The 27,384-nt window shown below is 31.7% G+C and overlaps 1 protein-coding gene across 1 annotated transcript in view; it reads left to right on the top strand.

Moving 5' to 3' along the window:
- The window catches only part of IL1RAPL1 (interleukin 1 receptor accessory protein like 1), a 1,500,378-nt gene that overhangs the window by 1,152,130 nt on the left and 320,864 nt on the right, over positions 1 to 27,384 (top strand). Inside the window, exon 6 of the mRNA XM_074214222.1 lies at positions 26,610 to 26,684. Coding sequence (XP_074070323.1) covers positions 26,610 to 26,684 — 75 coding nt within the window. The remainder of the gene's footprint in view (positions 1 to 26,609; positions 26,685 to 27,384) is intronic.

Here is a 27,384-nt window from a genome sequence, read left to right as displayed (position 1 = left end):
TTACCTTATAGTTAACTATATAAAACTACATGCAATATTTATTCTATATGTATGTATATATATGTATATATATATATATATATATATATATATATGCATTTGTGTCTCTTTTAAAATAGGATAGCTAGGTTGCTCAGTAGATAGAACACTGGACCTAGAACTGGGAAGACCTGAATTCCCCATAACACTTAACTAGCAGTTTAATGCTAAGAAAGTCACTTAATCTCTGTTTGCCTTAATCTACTGCAGAAAGAAATGACAAACCACTTCAAAATAACATGGACAGTGTTGATATTCTATGTTCCACAGATTACAAAGAGTCAGATGACCAGATAATAACTCTTCTTTAGAATATAAGGCCTAGAGAGCAAAGATAGTTCCATTCTTTATGTTTGTGTGCCTAGGACTAGCACAGTGATTAGAACATAGTAGACACAATAAATTCTAATTTATTAATTGAATAAATGCAAATGGTGAAGGTGGAAGTTGCTGTTATTTCCTCCCCCACCCCTTACTCCTGCTGCCACACACATCTTCCCATGCTGCAGTTGATGTATTAACAGAAAACAGAATAGATAAAAGAAATAGGTGCTAATGGTTAAAAAAATTTTAATTTCCAGACATCATTCTTTATGAATAAATTAAAGGGAACAAACTTGAACCTACCAAAAATGCATAGAGTTTAACAAAGCATCCAATAGCTTAAACCTTGGACAGGTCCTAGATTTCTGTTGGAGTTAGCAGGAGAAGGAGAATTAGGTCTTTTGAAGGAACAACTTTTATTGGGAAAAGATACTTATCTGTTCCTTACCTTGCCATTACATATATATATATATATATATACATATACATACATAATTGGAGGAATAATTGACCAGATATCAAGAGCAAAGAACTAAGTTTCACACATCAGAAAGACTGAAATTAAAGAGAAGCATCATTTAAGGCCAAAAGCAGGACATATGATAACTGAGAAGAGAGCAGGCTATGGACTTCAAAGACAGTCCTAGCAATTGAAAGTTAGATTGTCTAGTGGATTTGAAAAGAGAGTAAGGTTGACTGAATCCTATAATATTGAATTTCTGAGGGCTTTTGACCACTTGTTTTCCTTACATGTCAATAAAATAGACATTTATTAAGTCCCTACGATGTGCTTTAAGCTCTTACTATGTTAAGCTCAGGAGGGCAATGTTATCACTTGCAAGTGAACTGGATGTCAGTGAGGCAGGGTTGTGCAATTCATCTGATCCTCTCCTTTGGAAACATCTGAATCCAGTGGAAAGCTATAGATAAGCATCATAGGAGACAGCAAGGGAGCAATAGGAAATCATGGCCTTTTAAGTTAAAGTCTTTCCCTGGTCTAGGTTTGACTGAGGCAATGCCCATTCAGTGATTAAGGCTAGGTAAGAACTGAGACAAAAAAAATTACCTTTTTTAAATCTAATAAAAAAAAAACAAGAATCAATCTGGAAGGGGAAAACCCTCAAGATATTTAGCCAAAAAAGAAAGAATTGTAAATGCTTTTACTAAGAGTTAATGCACCTACTTACTAATAATAAGCCAGGGGTTGGGCATTTGGGGAAGGGTAGTAATGGGTATTAGTTATAGCAGTAGAATTGGATACACCATTAGAACTTTGAGATATAAGCTTTATCCTAGAAGAGATAATTAAAGAGAGTGCTATGAATAGATCCTAGTTTAATTATTTAACCTCTCATTGCCATCTGATTTTCCTATTTACATTTTACCATATAATGTCACAAGTTTCTTTGAAATTATACATTTGGATAAATTGTTAAAACAACCCTCCACCTAAAAAAAATGTTTCCATTGTGAGAGTATGTACAGGGACAGAAATAATACTAGTAAATGAAAGCATAGCATTGTGACCTTTCACTAAACAAGCACTTATAAATTGTAATTGCCTCAGGCTACTGTGTGTGACTATTACATTCATTTCTGCCATCATTGTACACCTATTTGAAAAGACATGTCACGCATCACAGGCATCCAGTTAAAATAGTTCAGTATGATTATAGCTAATTAAATCACACATATGCCCCCAAAGATGCATTCAAATAATGTTCAGAGCATTACTAAAACATACAAAAGGAATAAAAGCCAGTGTTAAGGGTTAAATACCATTCTTGATCTTTCTAAGAAACACTCTTCATTGTCAACCTAAATCCTATGTGTTAATTAAATGCAGCATAAAAAAATCAAGTCTTACTTCACCTTCGATTTTTCCTAATGACATACTAGCAAAAGTTCTCAGCCCTTTGTAGAGCCTTAAGCTTCAGAGAGTTCTTAGTACATCTAAGGTCAAGGCAGAGAGGGGTTTGATTGTCATTTTATATAAATGATTATTTTATCTCTCTCTGTATTATGCCCCTTAGTGAGTCTATCCTGAATGCATGACTTTGTGAATTTTTTAAGGAATTTAAGGGAATTATTTATTTTGGAATTCTTATATATCTGTTGGGTAGTTGGACAAGTAGGATTTTGTACAGTGATGGTTATAACAATCTTGAGATGAGAAGAGTGGGTTTTAATATCACAATAGGACTCATAGTTATTTTTTTTGGTTTTTGGTTTTTTTTGTTATTGTTGCTGCTTATTTGCATCCTTCCAAGTTGCTTATATTGATATTCTTTTAGGTGAGTGAAGAGTAAATTACTGTTTATCATCCTTAACATGATTAAGTTGAAATTTAAATAACTCCTGTAAGTGAAAAGAGAAGGTGAATGTGACTGGAAAAAAATGACAGATTAAAAAAAAATTCCCAGAAATTTGCAAATCTCCCCAGATGTACTAAAACATGCCCATAACTGAAGCTACAAATTAAAACATAGAAGAATAGAGGGGTGCTGGAGCTTGCTCTAACTAGCTTCAAGAACTCATTATGCCATTTGTAGCATTTCTTATCCTCAGATATTGAAGATTACTACAAAATCTTGGCCTAATTGTTTTATAATTTATTTTTGTAAGGCAATGGGGTTAAGTGACTTGCCCAAGTTCACACAGCTAGGCAATTATTAAGTCTGAGTTTAAATTTGAACTCAGGTCCTTCTGATTCCAGGGCCAGGTGCTCTATCTACTGTGCCATCTAGCTGCCCCTGTTAATTTTCTAAAGTTAATAAATTGTTAATATTTCAGATTAAATATAAAAGTGTATGGCATGTATCTTCTCCCAGTTATTAAATATTTATGAGAAAACCCCTGTATTCCTCTAAAAACATTGATTGACATTAGTAGGAGTGCAATAGAAAATGAAGGGAATAAAATCATTATCAGACTGGAGGCCTGGTAGATGTGGGAGAATCATCATTATCTTCATTTATATAGAGCATTACTGTTTTCAAAGTACTTTCTATCCATTATCTTATTTGAACATCACAATGCCTTTGAGAAGAGTGCAGGGATTAGCAAATGGAGAGCACTTTAGTAATTCATATTGATTGATTGATTGATTTCTTGTTTGATTGAAAAGCCACCTGGGAATGGAAGAGGGAGCAATTTAGTTTGGAAATCAAGATCCAATGAAGCAAAACCTAGTTTAGAACTGCAGTGTTTTAGGAACAATAAATCTAAGAAGCTGAACTAAAAGAATGAAAGCTGAGGAGCCAAATAGAAATTTCAATTCAGGAACTGTGTCCTATATCAGGGGTTACTTTGAAATGCTTCTACTTTAAAATGTCCTATAAAATACTTCTTTTCTGATACCTTCCCAGAGTTTCAAGTCTTCTAGAACACTACCAGTTATCTAAACCTGACCTTTTTTGACATGTCATCATGACCAGATTTACCATTAGGCCAGAAGAGTATTTTTCGGAAAAATAAAGTCTTTCTTGTTTTATGTGATTTCTACCCAACAGGAAAAAATATTAGGAATCTATCATGGTTTGTGAATAGACAAATCTAGACAGATCTATCATGGGGAAGACATTAATTATTTTTTTCAATATGGCTTCTTTAGTAAAATGAATTAATAATTTCAACTGCCCCAAAAGGACTATTGGAATTAACCAATAACAACAAAATTCTTTAGAATAATTTTGTTATTAAGAAATATATTTTTGTATGTGATGGCATGCCACTCTCAGAAAAGATCAGTATTCCAAAGGATTTGTGCTAACAATTCCTTCATCATTTTTTCTCTTCCTCTGACCTAAAACTCAGAATGACCTTCTAGTTTGTTGTAACTATAACCTGGCACTGCCCCAAAGGAATTTCAACATGGCCTTTATAGTTCCGGCTGCCTTCTTAATAGAATTCCTTTGGGTTTATCAATATCAATTAATATTGATAAAGTATCAACTATGTCTGCAGCAAAATATTAACATTTGCTGATCATTTAAAGTTTCACTGATCACCAGAACTGAAATGCAACCTGCCTTTTGTTTTGCATGATTCTTTATTGTGTTTCCTTGTTTCAATTTTTCCCTCTCTCATAAATAAAGTGTAGCATTCTTTTAAAGCTATCAGTTTGTTTAGTGGAACAACATGCAACTTATAAATGGACAGATCTGAAAATACAAATGGTGTGTGTGTGTGTGTGTGTGTGTGTGTGTGTGTACATATATATGTATATGTATATACATATATATATATATGAGTATATAGGTAAATTCTTTTGACTCCTACATGAATCTATTAAATGTGCAATGTTGAAATATGTTTTTGTAATCAAAATACCTGTTAGTAAATTGGAGACTTTAGGTATGTTACCTTACACTGCATAAAACTGTGAATATACATTGTATAGTTCATTTTTAGAAACAAACTTTTTCCATATTTCTCTGCCTAAATTAGCATTTGCCTTTCTATATGCATTTTTCCTGAACATAGTGTGCATTTACTGAGAAAATATTTCCAAGTTTGGTTGTTTTCTAGATTCCTATTACTTTTTCAGCAATTGCTTTAGTTTTTTAGTATCAGATATAGCAAACTGATTGTTTTCTTAGGTTGTTATTTCATCTTCCTCTAAGAGAATGTTCTTTGTATTAAAAATTTTAGACTGAATTGGCTAGTTTGAGAATGATAATTGTTCTATGATTCATTTTGCAATGAGTTTTGTGATTATAATAACCAGTTTTCTTGGCAATTTGATATCTGTATCAGGGAGAGTCAAATAACCAATGATGTATCTGTGCTAATAAGGGTATATAAAAGTACTTTATGATTATTGTTATTATTATTATAGTCTTTAAAAGTAAACAATAAGTTGGAATATAAAATCAGCGTGATTTTTCTGAAATTCAAAAATGTTTGGAACAACTTTTGAAAGGACTGACTGATGGTAACATGGCAGAGAAAAGTTGATTTCATTCATTTTTCTTATACCAATACCTCCACAGGTGGCAGATCAATTGAAACAAATGAGATGGAGTCCCCAAGTCTCACCTTGTAATTAAGATTTCAAACTTTCTTCTAAGTGTGATGGAAAGACTGACCAGGTCTTGAAGCAACAGAAGCTGTGTTTCAGACATGAGCCATCTTCCTTGTTTACTAGAAACTTATCTCCCCAAAAATAGATCCACAAAAGAATATCCCTTCTTTTTATCTTCTTGATCAACAAAGCTGAAAGCATCAGGAAAATGAAAGATATCTCTGAGGTCAGCTAGTCCTATGTCTTTATTTTTCATTTGAGGAAAAGTTGATCTGGAAAGGTTGAACAGTTTGACCCCGGTCATTCAAATGTCTGGATTCCAGAATTGTAATTGTGCCTTAGTGACCTTTGATTTCAAATCACATGTTCTCAAAGGAGAATAGAAGAGCATAAGGAACAGTCAGGAGCATTGCTATAAAGATAGACTTAAATCAAGGAAACTTGTACCTTCTTTTTTACTCCATCAGAATAGCTGTTGTGGAGTGCCATGATAATGATGATTGTTCTTCATTATCAAAGATGATTATGACATCAGGGAGGTGATGCTATGACAAGCTCATGGATTAGATTTGAGTGAGGGGATGCTGTGCTAAGTCACCAGCCTCACTTTCTCTTTCACAATCATCTGGGTCCAGTGGCCAGATATGAATCAGGACAACTGGAGATGACTCTGGATGTGAAGCAAATAGAATTAAGTGACTTGCTGAGGGTCACACAGTTAGGATGTTTGAGTTTGGAATCTAATTGCTATTCTCCTGACCCCAAGAATAGTGCTCTATTCACCTGGCATCATCATGAGGGCTTCACAAATTTGATCAGAGTAACATGACTATAAAACTTGTGAAAATATTTTATTTGTTTATTTAGAAAACATAGGACCTTTCTAAAAGGGATATGAATTGGACTTGGAACTCTTGCTATTCAGTTGATCTACTTTGGTTCTTTGCCAATGTCATTGAAGACCTAATTCAATTTCTACCACTGACATGCTATTTGTCTATCCATTTAATCTCAATTTCTATAAAATAGCTATTATTTTTCCACAGTCATTTTGTGAGCAGCCTAACTGACATTCCTTAAGTTCTTTGAAAGACAAGTCATTTAACAATTCAAAAAATAAATCTATTTTTATTTTGGGCTTGATTTCTTTCACATCTAACTTTTTGTGATCTCAACACTTAGTCTTTCTCTGATTTATAGAAGTAGGGAGAGTCACTTGTTACTCTTTTCCTGATATCACAGAGATTATCAATCATTAACTCAAAAATGCAGTCTCATTCCAAGATAGGCAAGGCATTTCTTGATAACTTGAAGAGTTGTATATAGACAATGCTCCTCTAATGTATTTTAAAGGCATGTTAAAAAAATCTCCATAGTTCCTACTTGTATCATTTTTCGCAAATGGGTGAACAGACTGGCCTCATCGAAGCCCTGTTCTGATGTCTCAAGTGACCATGGACTCTAGAAGATTATAGCAATGAATTTTACCTTTTAACTGCCTTATACCAAACTTGAAATTCTTAGAGCAAAAGTCTAGGTATGTTTATTGGTTAGGATAACCTTAGCTGTATTATAGGACGATGATTTCTCTAGGCTACTCCACCAGGTAATGATTTTTCTTGTTGTCCGAAACCCACAAGATTCATCTGCTCCATTTCAGAGAAGGGGAAATCTGTATGAACCATAGATAAAATTATATAAATATAATAATGAATCATTAAAATGATAAAATGCAAATGGCAAAGAAATATTGCGATTTCTATACACATTCAGAATATAACATTAACTTCTGTTAATGATTTGTTATGTATTTATTTCAGGAAATTCAATGTCGTTTATAGAACTACGCAGATTAACTACTATTTGGTATTTTTAAAAATTATAATAGAGTTAATTTTTGTACTATTAGTTTATCATTTTGTGTCAAAATGATTCAAATGCTAAATGATAACAATTATTCATCTTTGTATTGTGATTTTTGATTTATAATGATCTCTTCTTAAAAGCCTATTAAAGTAGGAAATGATCATTTTTTCAAAAAAGGAAATTGAAACTAAGAGAGATCTAGTGACTTCTCAGTGACCATAAAATTTATAGTTGTTGAAACTTGATATAAATTCTTTCCTTATTAAAATGAGTGCACTACTAAACATAGAAACACAGCAAATTGTAGTAAAGAGCCTACCTCAGTGAGTAAAGTCATAGGAAGTGACCTTATAGCTAACTTTATAGATTCAATAAAACATTTATTAGTTCTTCATCTTCATTGATCTCTTTGCTGCATTGCACATCTTCCCTCTTCCCCCATTACTGCATTCTGACTCTTATTATGTCTTTTGTGACTCTGCACTATCCTGAGTCTCCTCCTAATTCTATAGGTTTTTCTTTTCTGTCTTCTTTTCCCGAGTTTCTCTATACTTGGTCTTATAATCTTTTTGGCTGTGTAAGTGTGCTGTTTCCTTTAGTCATGTCACCTGCTTCCATGGTTTTAACTCTCAGCTCTATATGATTGCCAAATCTGTCTACAATCCTGATCAATCCCTCAAACTCAAGATCTGTATTGTCAACTGTTACAGAGCATATTTGCTTGGAATCTTGAACCCAATCACAAACTATGCTTATTCTCCTTTTTTTCCAACATCTAATCCTCCTTTGCTTTCTTTATGAAAATATTTATCTACCCTCCCATAATATAAATAATTGTGTTATCTTTTAATTTTTCATTTTCTTTTGCCTCTCATTCAATTAGAGATTCTACTTCAGTAGTATGTATCATGTCTATCCACCTCTGTTCTCACTGTTCATACCCTGGGACAATATGTGCCTCCTTATCAGAACACTTGGTTTACTATCATTGCCTACTCACAGCTCTTTCAGTTTCTCATTTCTATGACCTATAAATCTTCCTCATTTCTGCCAGACTTAAAACTTGGTTTAAAAGCCTTCTATGACTTCCTACTAACAATGAAATAAATTTCAAACTCCTTAATTTCTCATTAAAGACTCTCCTTTAGACTTATGTCATCTTTACTTGCAAGTTTTATTTTATAACATCACTTTTCATGAACTCTTATGTTTGTCAAAAATGAAGACTCATTACACATTTCCCCTGAATTGATGCAAACCTTGAACTCTCTTTTTCTCTATGTGTTTAGTCATGTAATTCTTTGGATGGAATGCTCTTCCCTTCCCTGCTTAAGTACCTATGTATACCTTAAGGCTCAATTCAAATGCCACATGCCCTTTGGTTTGATTCTTTAAAAATTATTTTGTCACATTATTAGTTTACTGGTTTGTAGGACTTGAGGGCAAAGGCTGTGTTATTTTTACCCTAATGCCATAGCACCATTCCATGCACACAATAGGCTCTTAATTAATATTTGTTGAAATGAAGTTGAACAGAGATATTAATTTTTAAAAGAATATAGTTAAAAAAAATTTCAGGCTGCCTCATTATTTGACCTATTTTCCAGACATGAGTGATTTTTATCCATAGTTCCAGGAGTACAGTTACAGAGATATCCCATGGAGGTTTCTTATTTATGCAGTGTTAAGAACCTCCTAGTTTGATAAGGTCAAAGCTTATATGGTTCATCTGCAGGTTATATACCACACATCTATTGATCTGTCTTTCTCTTCTAAAAGAAAATTACTTTACACTAACATATTCATTATAAACAAAGGCCAAGAAAAATTGCAACAAACAGGTTTTATTGAGCATTTGTTGAATAGCCATCATTTCTGAATAGAACACAAGTAACTCAATTTAATCTATTTTAACTACTCTGTTGTTTGTTTAGACATTATCAACTTGTCTACTAAGAAATATAACAATTGAAACTTCTACATATCACCAAACACAGATGTATATACTTATTCACACTGAATATCGAATCGGTCTTTTAAAAATTAGGTTATGAAAACCCCAACCTTTAGTATTTATGACAATGCCTTTAATAGGCTTTTCTTGATCAGGCTATTTCATTTTCCTTTTGAGAACATGAGGGGCTTTCAGTGCAGCTAAGAATAAATTTGCAGTTGTGTCCCTGCCAGTTCTACTAGCAATGCGGCAAAGAAAATGCTCAAAATGACTAATCTCAGTTTGTTGCCAAGTAACTTTTGGATTATACATTGATAGTAAAAGTAATATAACAGCATTCATAGCATAATTAGATTTGTACTGCAAATTTTATTTAAAGGATGCCAAATCTTATTGCTTATAGGCATGTCTTTTTTTTTTCTTCTTGGATTTGTGTTACTTAGCAATAATGTTTTTTAATGTATTGTGATAGACTTCTTTTGGGAAGCAAGAGAAAAACACCATATAATTACATCAGAAAGATGAAAGTAATGAAGTCCTCTTAGAGAGATAAAAGTATTATTTTAAAATTAGAATAACAATAATAGTAATCTTCAGATCTATGAGCTCTTCTGTATGGGTATTCTTTTCATTGGGACAGGCATTAACATTTGCTCAGCTCCCTAATACAAACCATCTCAGACTATGTGGTGTTTGTCCATGTGTTTCTATAAAATTTTTTTCAGATTTTTTTTCAATTTAGTATTTTATTTTTCCCTGGCTACATATTAAAACAATGCTTGACATTTGTTTTTAAAAAACTTTGAATTCTAAATTCACTCACATTTTTCTACCCCTTTACCCCTCATGGATAACACAAGCAATTTGATATAGGTTAAAAATTGTAGTCATCTATAATAGTCAGGTTGTAAAAGAAAACATAGAGCACCCCCCAAAAAAAATCTCAAGAAAAATAAATTTTAAAAAGTATATTTCAATTTGTACTCAGATCATCTTTTTTTCTGGTGATAGATAATATTCTTTATCATAAATTTTTCATTGTTGTCTAGGTTCATGGCAATGCTGAGAAAAGTTAACTCATTCATAGCTGTTCATCCTACAATATTGCTCTTAATATATATATATATATATATATATATATATATATATATATATATATATATTGAGAGAGAGAGAGAGAGAGAGAGAGAGAGAGAGTACATTTCACATTGCACATTGTAAGTTTTCCAGGTTTTAATGAGAGTATTCTGCTCATCAATTTTTCTTGCATTTAAAAATTTAGAGATTTTGGGGCAGCTAGGTGGTGCAGTGGATAGAGCACCAGCCCTGGAGTCAGGAGTACCTGAGTTCAAATCTGACCTCAGACACTTAATAATTACCTAGCTGTGTGGCCTTGGGCAAGCCACTTAACCCCATTTGCCTTGGCAAAAAAAAAAAAAAAAAAAAAAACTAAAAAAAATTAAGAGATTTTTAATGACTAGAGAAATTGATTTTAATTAGAGACATTAATTAACTCTTTCAAAACCCTTAATTGTAGTTATATGAATATGAGTTATTTTGGTTCTATGAAAATATTCACTTCATCTATTTCATCATACCTTCATCATATAGCTGTGATTCATTGTTGTTGTTGTTGTTCATCCTTAATTCTCAAAGAGGACCAATGATATCAGGAGGGTAATGTCTTAACTTATAATTGAATTAGATTTAAGAGATAGACCTATGGAGGAAATGAGAAAACCAGTCCCTCTATTTTCATTCCATTAAAACAATACCATTTATATAAGGACAAATGAGTTTTTGTAATCATGGGTCCAATTTTCCCATATCATGCATTATCTGTGAAAATCTTTTCAGAAATTACTCTTCTGAAACACTATTACACTGAATATCCAGTCTGGTAAAGTTAATGCATGCCCCAAATTACTTTCACACTATCAGTAGATAAAGGTTTGTCCAGGAGAATCTAAACAATTGAGTTGCAAAAATTCCCTATATTCATTATTTTAGAAACAGTATGAAAATATTTATTTCACAGTAAAATTGTATTAATTTTCTTTTCATCAATTGTGTCAGTTCTCTTCTAGTGGTAGCAGATAATGGTTTAGGATTGTACAAAAAAGATGACTAAAAAATTTTGAAACCAGAATAAGTATACCAATATTTACATAGAAGATATATATATATATATGTATTTATAAAATAGTTATATTTTTCTTTTATTTACTATAAATTGATAGCATTGATAGAAAAAATTACTTTTAGACTATCATTTCTGTTTTTAACTCAGCAGAAATAATTTTGCTTTGACCCATTAAATCTATTTTTAAATATTACTCATTATTTCTTTTAGCAGAATAGCATGTCATCATAATCATTTATCACAATTTGTTTGGCCATTCCCCAACTGATGGGCATCACCTCAATTTCTACCTGCTATTAATTTCCTTATACATATAAGTCCTTTTCCTTTTTGGTTTTTATCTCTTTGGAAATATTGATCTATTAGTGACATTGCTAGGCCAAAGGGTTTACATGGCTTCATTGCCCTTTGGGCATTATTCCAAATTGCTCTACAGAATAATTGAATCATTTACAACTCCTCCAACAAAGCTTTAGTGTCTCATTTTCCCTGTATCCCTTCTAACAGTTGTTATTTACCTTTTCTGTTCTATTAGCCAAATAGGTATAAGGTAGTACTTTAGAATTGTTTTAATTTGTATTTGTCCAATCATTAGAGAGTTAGAACTTTTTAAAAATATTGCTACATATAGCATTGATAACTTCATCTGAAAACTATTCATATACTTTCATCATTTATAAACTGGGAAAGGCTCTTTTTTTTTATAAATTTGATTCAGTTTTCTATGTTTAGGAAATGAAGTGTTTTTCAGAGAAAATTGTTTCTATATTTTTTCACACAGTTATTATTGCTATCTATTTACCCTTCCATCTTATTCTCACTCCTATTTATTATATTTTCTCTCTCCTTTCACTCAGGCCTCCTCAAAATGGTTTTGTTTCTGACCAACTTCTCTCCCCAATCTGCCCTCCTTTCTATCACCCTCCCCTTTTCTCTTAGCCCCTTTCCCTTCTACTTTTCTTTAGGGTAAAACAGATTTCTATACTCAATTGATATTCTCTCTTGGAGCCAATTATGATTAGAGAAAGATTAACTAACTCCCTTTCAAAACCCCCCTCTTCCCCTCCTCTGTAAAAGCTTTTTCTTGCCTCTTTTATGTGAAATAATTTACTCCATTTCTCTTTTCCTTTGTCTCAGTACATTCCTTTCTCAGCCCTTCATTTTATTTTTAATATATTATATTATATTGAATATTTAATATTTTATATTCAATTCTCATCTGTGCCCTATATTTATGTATTCTTTTTAACTTCCATAACAAATGAGAAAGTTAATATGAGTTATTGGTGTCATTTTCCTTTGTAACACTATAAATAATTCAACACCATTAAGTCCCTTATGATTTCCCTTTCCTGTGAGCCTTTTTATACTTTACTTGAGATCAAACTTTCTGTTCAGTTCTGATCTATTCATCAGCAAAGTTTGAAAGTTCCCTATTTCATTGAATGTCCATCTTTTTGCCCTGAAAGAATAAACTCAGTTTTGCTGGATTGTAATCCAAACTTTTTTGCTTTCTGGATTATTATATTCCAAGCCCTATGATCATTTAATGTAGAAGATACTAAATCTTGTGTTATCCTGACTGTGGCTCCCAGGTGGATGAATTGTTACTTTCTAGTTGTTTACAATATTTTCTCCTAGACTTAGGAGTTCTGAAATTTTGTTTTGATATTCCTGGGAGTTTTCATTTTGGGATCTCTTTCTAGAAGATATTTTGTACACTCTTTCAATTTCTATTTTGTCTTCTGTTTCTAGACCATCAGGGAAGTTTTCTTTGATAATTTCTAGAAAGATTATATATAGGCATTTTTTTGATCATGCTTTTCAGATAGTCCAATAATTTTAAAATCATCTCTACTGGTTCTATTTTCTGGATCAGTTATTTTTTCCAATGAGATATTTTACATTGTCCTCTAGTTTTTTCATTTTTGTTTTGTTTTATTGTTTCTTGATTTCTTATAAACTCATTAGTTTTCATTTTCTCAAGCTTTTGTACCTTCTTTTCCATTTATCCAATTCTACTTTTTAAGGAAGTTTTTTCTTCAGTGAATTTTTGTGCCTCTTTTTCCGTTTGTTCAATTCTGCTTTTTCAAGGCATTCTTCTCCTCTTTGGCTTTGTATCTCTTTTTCCATTTGGCCCAATCTGGTTTTTAGGATGCTTTGTTCTTCAAGAATTTTGTGTCTACTTTACCAAGATGCTGATTCATTTTTCATGATTTTCCTGCTTCACTCATTTCTCTTCTCAATTCTTCTTTTACCTTTCCTACTTAATTTTAATAATCCTTTTTGAGGTCTTCCTTGACCTGAGATCAATTCACATTTTTCTTGGAGACTTTGAATGTAGGAACTTTGAATTTTTTATCTCTTCTGGGTGTGTGTTTTGATTTTCCTCATCACATAGTAACTTCCTATGATTGGATATTATTTTCAGTTGTTTGTTCATTTCCCCAACCCATGACCTGTTTAACTCTTTGTTAAGGAAGGGCTCTGCTTCCAGGGTGGAGAGTGCACTGTTCCAACTTTCTGAAGATTTGTACAGGTATTTTCAGAGGAGACATTCAGGTTTTTGGTTCTTTTAAGGTAGTATGGTATAAGGATAGGTTTTTTCACTGTACTCCTAGTCTGAGGATGACCACAAAGATGCCTTTTTGTCTTTGAACAGTGAAGGGGATTCCAGATTCCCAGAATCTATAAGCTCTGTTTGCAGTCCCTCCTCTTCCTGGGGACTGTGATCCATAATTCTGACCAAGGTCTGAGTATGGACAAAGCAGCCTAGTCCTGCCTCCAGTATAAGCAAAGAAATCCCTCAAATCTCCTGATGTCTTTTCTATCTGTGAACAGAGACTTCTAGAAGTAGATGCTGCAGCTGTTGATTCAATGACTCCCCAGACCTGCTCCTGATCTGCTGGGGCTGAGTCTTCACTGTTGAAGACTGTACTGGTCTGTGTGACAGACTTTTCCTGTTGACCTTACAAGTTGGAAGGATTGAGAGGTCTAGAAGCCTCTACTGCTGCCACTGATTCAGTTGCCCCCCACTGACATTCCTAGATTGGTGGAGTTGATTTTTGCTGGCACCCTGTATTACACTGTGATCTTCTCTCATCTTGGTTCAACAGATCTTTCCTGCCAATCTTCTAAGTTGCCTCAGGTTGGGATATTATTTTGCTCTATCTTTTTTGAGGTTCTGCCCCTCTATAATTTGTTTAGAATCATTATTTAAAGGTATTTGGAGGGGTTTGAAGGAGAGCTCTGTCCAGTTCTTGCCTTTACTCTCCCATCTTCACTCTTCCTATAAAATCTTATAGAAGATACAATCAATATGCCTTTTTCTGGTTCTTTTTCTATCTCAAGGATAGTAATGTGGTATTCATGTTTTCTTCAAATTTAAATCTTTTTTTAATCCATACATGTCTTCGATTCTATTTTCACTCTGTATTCTTGTGTAACAGCTGACCACATGCTTCAATTTACTAATTCCTATTATTTGTTTCAATTACTCTCAGGTATACCTCTGATTTTTCTTGATCGATAATAATATAACATCATGAATGGAATAGTGGCATCTCATAATAAACACAGGAATTCACAGTTCTAAAATATTTTTTCTAACAGTCTTATTAAATTAGTAGTACTACAAGTAATTTTATCCCCATTTTACAGACTCAGAGAAAATTTAGATTCAGAAAAACTAAATAAATTGACTAAGTTTACATAGCAAATGAATTTTACCAGCAGTACCTAAAACTAAATTTTCAGAATTTGTCTACTCCAAAGTACTTTAATTTTCAGGAAGATTTATTGAATAAATAATATATACCCTCTTGATATTTTCTTCTATTTCCAAAAGATATACTCTCTAATGCATTCTTCATACCACTGCTATAATAATCTTTGTGATTTATAGTAGATCTGGATATGCCAAAAAAATCCAGTGATTCCCTATTTTCTTCTTGGCAAGGCTAATACTCTGCTCAAACTCATCTCTTATCATTCCCCTGATTGTGCTTGATACTTTAGCTAAAAACTCTGTAGGCTCCAAACACATCCTGAACTCCATTCTTATCCTTGACCCTTGGCTTACATTATTCACAGTGCCAGAAAAATTCTTACTCTTTCATTTAAGCCATTGAATTCTTTTTTTTCTTTTTTGTTTTTTGCAAAGCAATGGGATCAAGTGACTTGCCCAAGGTCACACAGTTAAATAATTATTAAGTGTTTAAGGCTGCATTTGAACTCAGGCCTTCTTGACTTCAGGGCTGGTGCTTTATCCACCATCCAATTTAGTTGTCCCTTAAGCCATTGAATTCCTAACCATTCTTTCTAACTTAACCCAGATGTTTCTTATACAGTGTCTTGTCAGTTCCTTTTAATTGGAAATATGTTAATCTTTCAGAATGTTAATACTTTTTTTTGTAATTCTCTAATACTTTTAGCAGCATCAATCAATAAACATTTAATAGCCTAGTCTTTTCCTTTGGCAAGTATTTATGCTAAGCACAAAGAATAAAAAGATATAAACTGAATAATCCTTGCTCTATAGGCTATTACATTTTATTAGGAGAGAAAGCACAAATAAATATTATATATAATATTATCACATAATATGGTATATTATATTTATTATTTCATATCATATTCATATTAAACTTTAAGGTCCATGAGGACAGGGACAGACTTTTAATTGTTTATCTACCTACCTCTTCTAGGACTAGTACAATATTCTGCAAAGGCAAAGCAAATTTGCAGAATATTACTGAATTAATTCTTCCGTTGTATGAATCGAGTGAAAATAGTATTATCAATGGCTGGTACTTATTTGTTTTATATATATATATATATATATATATATATATATCCAATAAAATATTCAAATATTCCATATTCGTGCCATTATCTCATATATTGTTCACCATGTAGATCAGGGGCCAGGATTGTTCTGGTCTGTGGGTCATATAAAGCTCACAAAATCATTTGGTTTGGCCTTGCCAAAGCATCTGCAGACAGGACTCACAATTCAATAAATCTTAGAACTTTTTAGGAGTGAATTAAGTAAATATCTAACCAAATATAGCAGACTAACTTTTAAGTTGATAATTTAGTATGACCCATGATTGGTGTCATAAATGCCCAAATGGTCCTTGGAAGAAAAAAAAGATTCCCCATCCACTAGAATCTATATATAAAAATCATAAAATGCTAGAGCTGAAAGAGAACTTGAAGATCACTTAGTTTACCTTTCTCATTTTACAAAGAAGGACCTTGATAAGCTTTAGATAATGTTTGAAGAGGTGACCTACATAGAATTTGAATACCTCTTGTTGTAATTTTTAAAATGTCACATTTGTGTCAAAAAGGCATAAATTGGGGGGGAGAGAACAAATGTACATTGTATGTGTGTGTGTGCGTGTGTGTGTGTGTGTGTAAAAAAAGACAGAGCTTGACTATGAATGTTGTTTAATGCACTTACTAGAATGCATTGTACTAAATATGAAAACATTCTGAACCACTATATGCTATATGTTTCTACATTTTGCATGGAATTGTTCCAAGGGTTTATTTGTTTGTTTTTCTTTTAACCTAATCATTTCTGCCATGTTTAATTCTAAAAGTCATTATCAAATCTCAAAACAATTAAATATAATAGTTTAAACTCCAGTATATCTTAACAGAAACTGAATTTCAATGTAGCACGTTTATTGAGATTATATTGCTTTCAGCATCACTGACAATTGAAAGTCTATTTGTCACAATCATACTGAGAAACAGCAAAACATGCATCCTCACTAGTATATCCTAAATTATTCTACTTGTTGAGAGGTCTAGGAGTTACCAAGAGAAATATTCTGACAGAGTGAGAGGGAGAACAAAAACAAAGTCCCATCCAGGCACACCCATCATATAATCAGATAACCAGAAAAAACTGACCTTAGGAAGGGTGGTTGGGGCTATGCACCCAGAAGAAACAGCATTAATTGATTTCCCTTCTCCTCATATATCTCACTGCCACTGTCATCATTTTCACTCTTGTGAGGAATTAATTACCAACTATGCATTAAAATTGAGTAGAAGATAAAAATTTGTTATTGTTGGTAATGTAATTTGAGATATTCTTGGCAAAGACAATGGGGTGGTTTGCCTTTCCTTCTCCAGATCATTTTTTAGATGAGGCAAACAGGATTAAGTTGACTTACCTGGGGTCATGCAACTAATATGTCTGATACCAGAATTTAACTCATGTTGATGAGTATTGCTGACTCCAGGTGCACTCTATTCAGCATATCACCTTATCTGCCCTACAAATCTGTGCTGGTGATCTATCCGAGGTGCTCCATTCTGGCTTGCCACATGTTATGGCTGTAGCGGGGATAATTACTGCAAGCAGAAAGGCTCACCCATTTGTAGCTGAAAGAACACTGACTTTCCCCATTTCCACTGGTAGCTTTTTATCTTCTGAAATGCTGTCATTGGCCAGTAACAGGAAAGATTGTGCCAACCATGAGATCATTATGACTTGAGATAATAATTTGATTTTATTTCATTAATTATTTGGGTCAATTATTTATAAAAAAATAATCAGGTAGGATTATAAAGTTGAAAATAGAGAATGGCTATATTACTTATATAAAGTCAGGTTCAACTAAAAGTTACCTATGGCAGATGTTACTGAGTTTTCTTTATCTCATCCTTCTATAACTATCAATCAAGACAACAGACTGCTTCCCCTGATACTCATTCATTATGAATTCAGAGAGATTAAATTATTTTAATATTAAACAATGTCTAAAATATTTAGAAAGTTAAGTTTATGCAAAATAATGATGTGGGTTCAAAAGCACATGAAAAATTATTTTTGGAAGTTTTTATTTCATTGAAATTCCATTTTTCCCCCTCGATTAATTTAGCTTTTAAAAAACTATTTTTTTTGAAAAGTGATATAACTTTCAAATTATTTTTTATGGTGGCTAATATTAAAACTATGTAATTTTAATAGCAAATGTTGAAACTTATTTTTGCATGTAACTAGGGAAAAATAAAAAAGACTTTGTCACCTCATTTTATTCTCATCTTGTTAGTATCAAAAAGGATGGAGAAGGGGACAGAAAGTACTTGTCTAACAGTTGATAAACAGACACACTACTACTAGACTCCAATCCTATCTACTTTGACCTCACTGTAAATTAAATTATAATCTGTATAAAAGGTAAAACAAAACATAGGCATGACTGGACCATTCTCCTTGATTTGACAGATAGTTGGAGGAGGTTCTTCTATAATGCACAGAAAGAAAAAAAAAAAGATTTTTTTTTCACTAATTCCTTCCACATTGTTTGACATTCTTCATATTGAACACAATCAAACAAAATATCATAAAGTCAGAGGAGATTATTCAGCAGCTTCCATAGAAAGGAAGACAAATCAAGCCCAAACTAAAGAAATATATTCTCATTAATACTCAGTCACCAGTTTATATTATTTCCACATGAATTGCTTCACACCCAAGGATGAGAAAAAGCTTCTTCTATAGCAATATAAAAGACAACACTGCAAAGTAGAAGAACAATGCACATTGCTGAAACTTATGACATTAACTTGGATGGAAAAACTAAAAAATTAATCAGTAGTTATTTCTCTATGTAAGTAGAAGGAAATCAAACAAGTTTCAACATTTTTGCATTTATATTTACAACAGAAAATTTTCATGAAGATAAAAACAGTTATAATGTGGCAAAAATTTTTTTTCTCAAAACAATACTTTTATATAACCTTATTGGTATCCAACTAAATATAAATAATGTAGTATAAAAACACCATGTTCATGTTTACTATGGCTTTTCTTTCCTTCTCCAAAGAAATTTTACAAATCAATTCTAAATTAAGTCATATATGATGTTGATATTTTTAAAAAAGTAGATCCAGTTTACAGGACATTTTTAGAAATAGAGTCATGAATTTGAAGTAGACCTAAAGGTCTTCAAAGTCTGAATATGACTTAGAATGATCATTCCTAGAAATAATAGTATACAATAAACAAATATAATTTTATATATTTTATATATAATATATAAGAGTGCTATCAAAGGACACAGGAATCAAAATATATGATTTAAAATTGGACCCAATAACAGCTGCAGTCATTACTTATCTCTATCTCCCACAGGTAGGCTCATCCCAGTTCCTGTTGCTAGCAGCTTATGAGGGTATCATCAGGTCAGAAAAACCATGACTCTCAGTCCCTTTTATTATGTTTTTATCCCAAAATTTGAATGCCTCATTAGACATGCCAAGAAAATGCTAAAACAACCCTTTAGAACTTGGGTCCCAAATAAACTTTTTGAAAAATATATATATATATATATATATATATATATATATATATATATATATATATATATATATATATATATATATACATACTATTCCTCTGCCTCTAATTTAAAAGTTCATTTTTAGAAATTTTCTGTATTTAAGTATTTCCTTGCTTCTATTTGGTTAGACTCTTCTCTAATATTTTGGGGGCCCTTATTCTTGATTTAAAGACAACAATCACAGTTTAGTGAGATTTACTAGAGGATTTAGTCGAAGTCCATCCAGAAAAACCTTCAATGGAACCTAATCCAACCTCCTCTTGGTTTAGAGAAGGAAAGGGACTTGCCCAACTAACCTAGAAAGGATAAGTGACTTGCCCAATCTCATACAGATAAGACACAACACTGACATTCAAATCAAGTTTCTTTGATTCTGAATCTACTACTCTGTCTCATTGCTATTTTATCTTTCAGTGCTCTCGGATAGACAGCGAATGAAATAGCAAAACTAGGGATTTTCACTGAATTTCTTAAGTAGTTTCTTAATTCTAAATACTGATGCTCCAAGTCACAATATTTATTGCAAAAAGATGTCCTATTCCATACATGCTGTCATTTATCTTTGTATAGTGTCACTACCTTGATATAAAAAGTGGCCTCTTAAAAGGCCAACATTTTGCAAGGTTTTCTCTATTAATAAAACAGATCTATGCTCAACTTGATGCCTGTGGATAGACAGGTTACTATTTTGCAGTTTTCTGCCTGCCACTTATGCTAAAAAGGACCTGTCCTCATTCCCAAACATATCAAATGGAATAATCTTCTCCTGCTTCAGTTTCCCAATAGTCAGCGGTTAGAATATTTTCTCGAAAAGGTATTATAGTTTATCTTTATACTGATACTTCATTCTACTCTGCTACTGATTTGTAACTCTTAGCAAACCATAAAGTAACCTCTATAATGTCTTTAAGAGAAGGTTTCCAGGTATGATTCTATTTTTATCCAGTACTCCTTTATTTCTTGCTTTAATAAGATGTTTTATTTCCCCCTTTCCCATAATTTTTTATTCATTACTACTTTCTTTTTTATAAATGTTTTATTTGATTTTTGATTATAATACAATAGTAATTTCTACCAATAATTTTTTGCAAGGTTTTGAATTTTGCAATACCTCCCCAAAATGAAGGCAATCTGATATAGTCTTTACATTGTTTCCATGGTATGCATAAATCAGCATGGAATGTGTTGAGACAAAAATTATCCTTAAAGAAGAAAGAAAATATTAGGGATAGCTAATTTATGTAATACTTAAGACAACTTTTTTTTTAAATTAAGGTAATAATCTTTGATCTTTGTTTAAACTCCATAGTTCTTTCTCTGAATACAGATGGTATTCTCCATCACAGACCACCCCCCTTCCCCTGCAAATTGTCCCTGATTTTTGTACTGATAGAGTGATCAAATCCCTAAGTTTTATCATCACTGCACGTTGTTGTCAAGATGTATAATGGTCTTCTAGTTCCGCTCATCTCACTCAGCATTAATTCATGCAAGTCTTTCCAATCTTCTCTGAAATCCTGCCCTTAATTTTTTCTTATTGAACAAAGTATTCTATCACATACATACACCACAATTTGTTCAGCCATTCCCCAATTCGAGTATTCCCTCAATTTCTGATTCTTTGCCACCACAAACTGAACTGCTAGGAATATTTTTGTTCATGTGAAATTTTTGCCTCTTTTTCATGATCTCTTCAGGAAACAGACCCATTAGTAGTATTGCTGAATCAAACTACTTTCTTTCTGAAAGCAGAATAATACACATAATCAAACTACCTTCATGTCAGAAATATCAGTTTCTTTAACCTGAAAGTAAAGTTAAAGAAATTAAATTTCTGCTAAATATAAAGTGTAACTTTAAAGCTATGAAATTTCTATAATTTCCATAAGCAATGCATCTGAGTATCTGGATTCCAAGACCTTTGCTTTGTGTTCATGCATTCACAGATATTTTCTTCTATAATAGTGAGCCCAGAGGAGATTATCCATGTCTTCAGATTTTATTTTTGCAATAGTTAAATATTTCTTATCAAAGCAAAGAGTGAATTGATATTTTTAAACTGGAGTGCTGATCCTACTTATTTAGAAGATTTGAGGTGGACAAGTATAGGCTACATACATACTTATTAGGATGTTACATTAAGATTCATGCTTCAAGTACATTCCAGATTATATCACTCCTAGGGTCCCTTGTAACTCTAGAATTATAGAATTTCCTGTTTCAATGATATTTGCTAGTGAGAAAAAAGGGAAAATGATACTGTGGTTAATTTAATGAGTAATTTCCTATTGCACACAGAAGTAGCTATTTTCTACTGAAGGTACTTTTTTTGAAGTTGTACCATTTCTAAAAACTTATTGGAGTCAATTTTTTTTCATAGCAACAGAGAACATAGCACTGATTGGCCTACTTACCATCTTCATTATACTTATTAAAAGAATATTTAGCAATTCTTTGAGAAAATGTAAATAATTTTCCCCTTGCTTATATAGTGTTTCTATTTGAGCATATCTTTCCTTCTTAGTGTATATATGTGAAATTCCTTAATTCTATCAAGCAAAAAAGTTAATAATGCTATGCAATAGTTTTTAAATAACATTCCTTTGTATTTTTCCAATTCCATACAATCATGGATTTGATGGATCTAAAATTAATGTGATGTGCCTACTGCCTCTAATAATGTAGGTCACACCATCTTCATGTCCTGTGAAATTCTTTTTCACTGATTTCAAATCCATGACTGTTTTTTAACTTAATATGCAACTCTATACTTTATTTTCCATACTTTTTCATGTTTTTTATGCAGCCCCAACAGATTCTTTAAGGTACATAGTTAAAATTGAATTTAATATTAGGACTATATATTGAAAGAAACTTGAAATTCCAGTCTAATTTGTTTATATATTCATATGTACTATGACTTATTCTACATAAAACATATCTTCAGAATGAATTTTGGTTATTTCATTTTTTTGTGTCATTGGAGAGATTCATCAAAGTATACATTCAAGCAAGAGAAGTAATCCAAAATGAAAATCAGAAACTAAATTAAAGCTGGGGAAGCAAGCTCAAAACTCTCCATTTAACTCTTCCTGCTCTGATATTGCAGGTACTAAGAAATACTTAAGTTGAACTGAAGCATCTGAATTAAGGAAAGCTCTTCTCCTTTTTTTTAAATTGCTAATTGTTTCCTGTAGTTTTTTGATATTTTGTTTTTACAAATACTTGTTATGAAAGTTTTTCAACATTCATCCATATGCATATATATATATATATATATGTATAAAACAATATTTCCTTGCACCCTCCCTTCCTTCCCACACCCCTCCTCAGCGGGGAACAGTCAGGTTAACATTCTACATACATATTTGTGATAAACATGTTTACAGATTAATCATTTTTGGTATGAGGAATTAGAATTAAGGGAAAGGGATAAAGTGTTCATCAGATTCTGAAGGCTTTCATTTATCTGTCTATCTATCTATCTATCTATCTATCTATCTATTTATTTATTTATTTGTTTTTGGTTTGGTTTGGTTTTTCTTCCTCTGGATGGAGATAACATTGTCCAAAGCCAGTCTAATACAATTGTCCTAGCTCTCTGAACTGTTCTATTAAAGTTGATCATTTCATAATGTTATTCTTAATATGTACATTGTTTTCTTGGTTCTGCTCCCTCTGTTCATCATCAGATCCTGTAACTCATTTAATGCTTCTTCAGTGTTCAACAATTTACAGTTTCTTATAGAACAAAAATATTCCATAATATTCATGTACCATAACTTGTTTAGCCATTCCTCAATTAATGGGCATCCCCTCAATTTCCAATTCTTTGCCACTAAAAAAACAGCTGCTATGAACATGTTGAACTTCCAGCAATTATATATTTAAAATAATCATTGAGAATATCTCTGATTTAATCAGTATAAAGAAAGTTGAAAAAATATCCTATATCTACAGACTTGTAACTTTTTAATTATTAGTAATTGAACTTAAATCTTAATGTCAAATACTAGTCATTTTGCCTTGCTATTCTACTTTAAAAAAAACTCTTCATTTTGAGATAGTAGGTGATGTTCTTCTTTGTAGACAAAAGAAACTATTCTAGAAGTTAGAACATAATTTGTATCTTTAAAAACCCATTAATTTGCTTTCACTCTCTCCCTTCTCCCAGTTAATTACTGGTAGAACATCAATGGCATCCTTGAGTTGTGAAATTCACATACTACAAATAAGGAAAAATCTTAATCTTCCTGGAGTGTGGATGACAAATGCACACACACACACACACACACACACACACACACACACACACACACATACACACACACACACACACACACACACACACACACACACACACATATATATATATATAAACAAATACATGTATACATATACATGCATAGATATATGCATATGTTTAGTTGGCTACATTATATACACATATAATTGACTGGTTATTCTTTGGTTAGCTTTTCCATATTCTTTTATTGAATGAGTTTGCTTTTGATTGTTAAAGATATCAGAAAATCTAGATAGCATTTATGAAAACTATATGCAATATGACAAAGAAAGCACAAATGAAACATAATTCTAAATTTATTTGAGTCCAAATTATCCAGATTCCTATAGGATATACAATACTCTATATGAACATGTGCATGTTTGCAAATGTATGCAATTACATATGTATATGTATATATAAACATATTATATATATATATATATCTGTATCTATATACAGATGATTAGACAAAGTATATTGTATGTTTATTGAAATTTCTACCTCTATATCTATCTATATCTGCATATCATAAGTTTCATTTGAAACATGAGGTGGTTGAACTTGCCAATTCACTTACAAAGAAAGTCTCTTCTAACTCTAAAATTCTATAATTGATTCCCACCCATATTCATGTAGCAATCCATATGTCATTTTACATCCTTCAGAAAAAAACAGCTATTTTACATTTTTTTAGAAAATTATCTTTTTATTAAATTTAACCTACAAATGCTGTCCATCAATTTTTTCTTCAATGAATCTGTACAGTAAAAGAATATAGTTTTGTAGATGATCTACTTAATACTTTGTAATCCATTTCAATTATTTATTTGATACAATTAAATTATGTTATCAATTTAATTTATCAAATGAATCAGTTCTTATTAAACCTGGTAAATATAACCTTAGCTCACTTTTTAGTTTATTGCCATAAATTGAGAGTTTAGGATCTTAGAAACATTACCATGTTTCTGAGTCTCTTCAAGTCTCAGAGCATTGTTTCTTTCATCTGAAGCAAGAGGTGGTTGAACGTGACAATCCATTTACAAAGAAAGTCTCTTCTAACTCCAATATCCTATAATAATCCAATTTTCAGAGAATGAGAAAACTATTCTGCTAATGCTCAGTGATTCAGCAAAATAACATTTAGTGGAGAGTATAAAAATGGCCAATTAGGATCTGTAAGGAAACAGGGGAATGTGACTGTGGGTAATAAGCTGCCACAATTCCATTAATAAAAATTGTGATTTACTACCTCCTTCAGCATTTTTGCATTATTATCCAAATCATTACTAAATAGAAAATAAAAATAAGTTGAGAATACATTTCAAGTAAGGATTATAAATATTTTATTCCATTTAGTTTTAAAATTATTAATGCAACTTTGGCCAAAGTTAACTTGAAATATTTTTTCAAGTAATTATGATGATTTATCAATTTGTTCAAGCTATGAAAGACAGTTGGGAGGTCAACTTTAAGTATTGTTTGCTCTGTAAGTAAGACTTCTGGCTTAATCCTGACTCTGATGTCTAGATCAGCATTCCAGATCTCAAATGGGTTGGCATACCAAATATGCAAGGAAAGAAAAAAAATTCTCAAAGTAGAAATTTTAATTCAGCCATCCAAAATTTATCATTTCAGTACTTGATAAGGTGTGGAAATTGCTATGGCAGGTTAATTATGAAATTAATTTATACTTAAATCATATCAAAGCTTAATGAAATAGAGATTGACTATTTGACTACAGTCCAGTTACTCAAGTAAACAGAAGAATGAAGTATTCCCTGATTTTTCTGGAAACATGATTTACTTAATGTTCCAGATAGATCATCTATTTTATATCTCCTAGCTAGATAAACCATATGAACCTAAGAGCAGAGATCTGTTATGTTTATATGCAATGAAAGCCTTTCAAGCAAAACAACAGAAAATAAATAACATTTGTGATGCAAAATGATATTAAAAGATTTACTTTGAGAGAATGGAAAACACTTTAGAAGTGCATTACTGGGATTTGTGACTGGGTGTGCACAGAACAAAAGTAATTTTGCTTCTCAATTCATAAAAAAGATGCTTTATGGACTACATAATAAGAAAATGGAGTGGCATATTTATGAAACAATAGAATCTAGTGTAAAGATGTCTTTGCTGAAGAGTCAGAGGATTAAGATATCATCATAAATAAACATTCACTGAATTTATATTAGATATATGACTGGTTTGTATATTTATCATATCATATCATATTATATTATATTTTATTAATATTGTTATGGCCATTATGTTTATCATGCTAGCTTTATAAGTAGAAACTATGGGGACTCCCATAAAGAAACAAAGAGGGACAAATTGAATACTTCTTGTTTAGACATTTTAAAATATTTTTAAGGACTATACAATCTTATTTAGACAATTCAGTATTTATTATTTGACAATCAGCTTGGAAAGTAATATTTGAATTTTTGTGTTAAAAATTTTCACATTTTCATTTATTTAAGGGCATCATTGAATCTAATAAGAAAATATTTCTTAAAGTGGCTTGATATAATACTTTGAGATACACTTGAGAAGATCAATTGTATCTGATTTGTTTCTTTTTGTTTTAGCTCCACTGACAGATAAACCACCAAAACTTTTGTACCCTTTGGAAAGTAAACTGACAATTCAAGAGACTCAGTTAGGTGAGTAACTTTTGTTTTATTAAGTGAAGTGCTGCATATCTAATGGAAAGAGACTCAACACAGACAATAAATTGCGACCCATGACACACAACAGAGCTCATTGACAAACCTGGTCATGATATGGAGAGGTAAAAATAATATTCTTGTCTCATGAGCTTAATATTAATCATATTATTTAGGTTCTGATATAGCTGTGCTCATATAAATTAAATTTGTTCAAACATACAAACATTTTCAATTGAATACTAATTGATCCAAAATAGGTATTAGTGTAGTATAGCCTCACTTTAAATAGAATTATATACAGGAGAAAACATGATAAGGTATATAACTTCTTTATAGATTCATGAATATAATTAAGTAATTGTGTACTTCCTGACCTAATCAATTACATTGGGCCCTTTACTGAAACATAAAAAATTGACAAAATTGTTCAAAATCAATGCAATAATAACAGGAAAGATTATGATGAGTCTTTTTTTAAAAAAAAAAAAAACCTTTAACTTGTAACTATAGTAATGAGGTGAAAAATAGACCAAGACCAAATTGTTGCTTACTTTTAGTCCAATTTTTATCTGATCAATCAATAAGAATTTTGACTCCCTGCCATTTGATATGGCATTATGGACATTATTCTGATCCTAGTCTCAATTGTTGCATTCACTTAAATTACATTTATAATTTGTTCATCATTTTGTAA

The sequence above is a fragment of the Macrotis lagotis genome, chromosome 1 (assembly GCF_037893015.1).
Source record: "Macrotis lagotis isolate mMagLag1 chromosome 1, bilby.v1.9.chrom.fasta, whole genome shotgun sequence".
Lineage (NCBI taxonomy): Eukaryota > Metazoa > Chordata > Mammalia > Peramelemorphia > Peramelidae > Macrotis > Macrotis lagotis.
The sequence above is the reverse complement of the archived record's forward strand: the minus strand, read 5'-3'. Positions and strand labels throughout refer to the sequence as shown.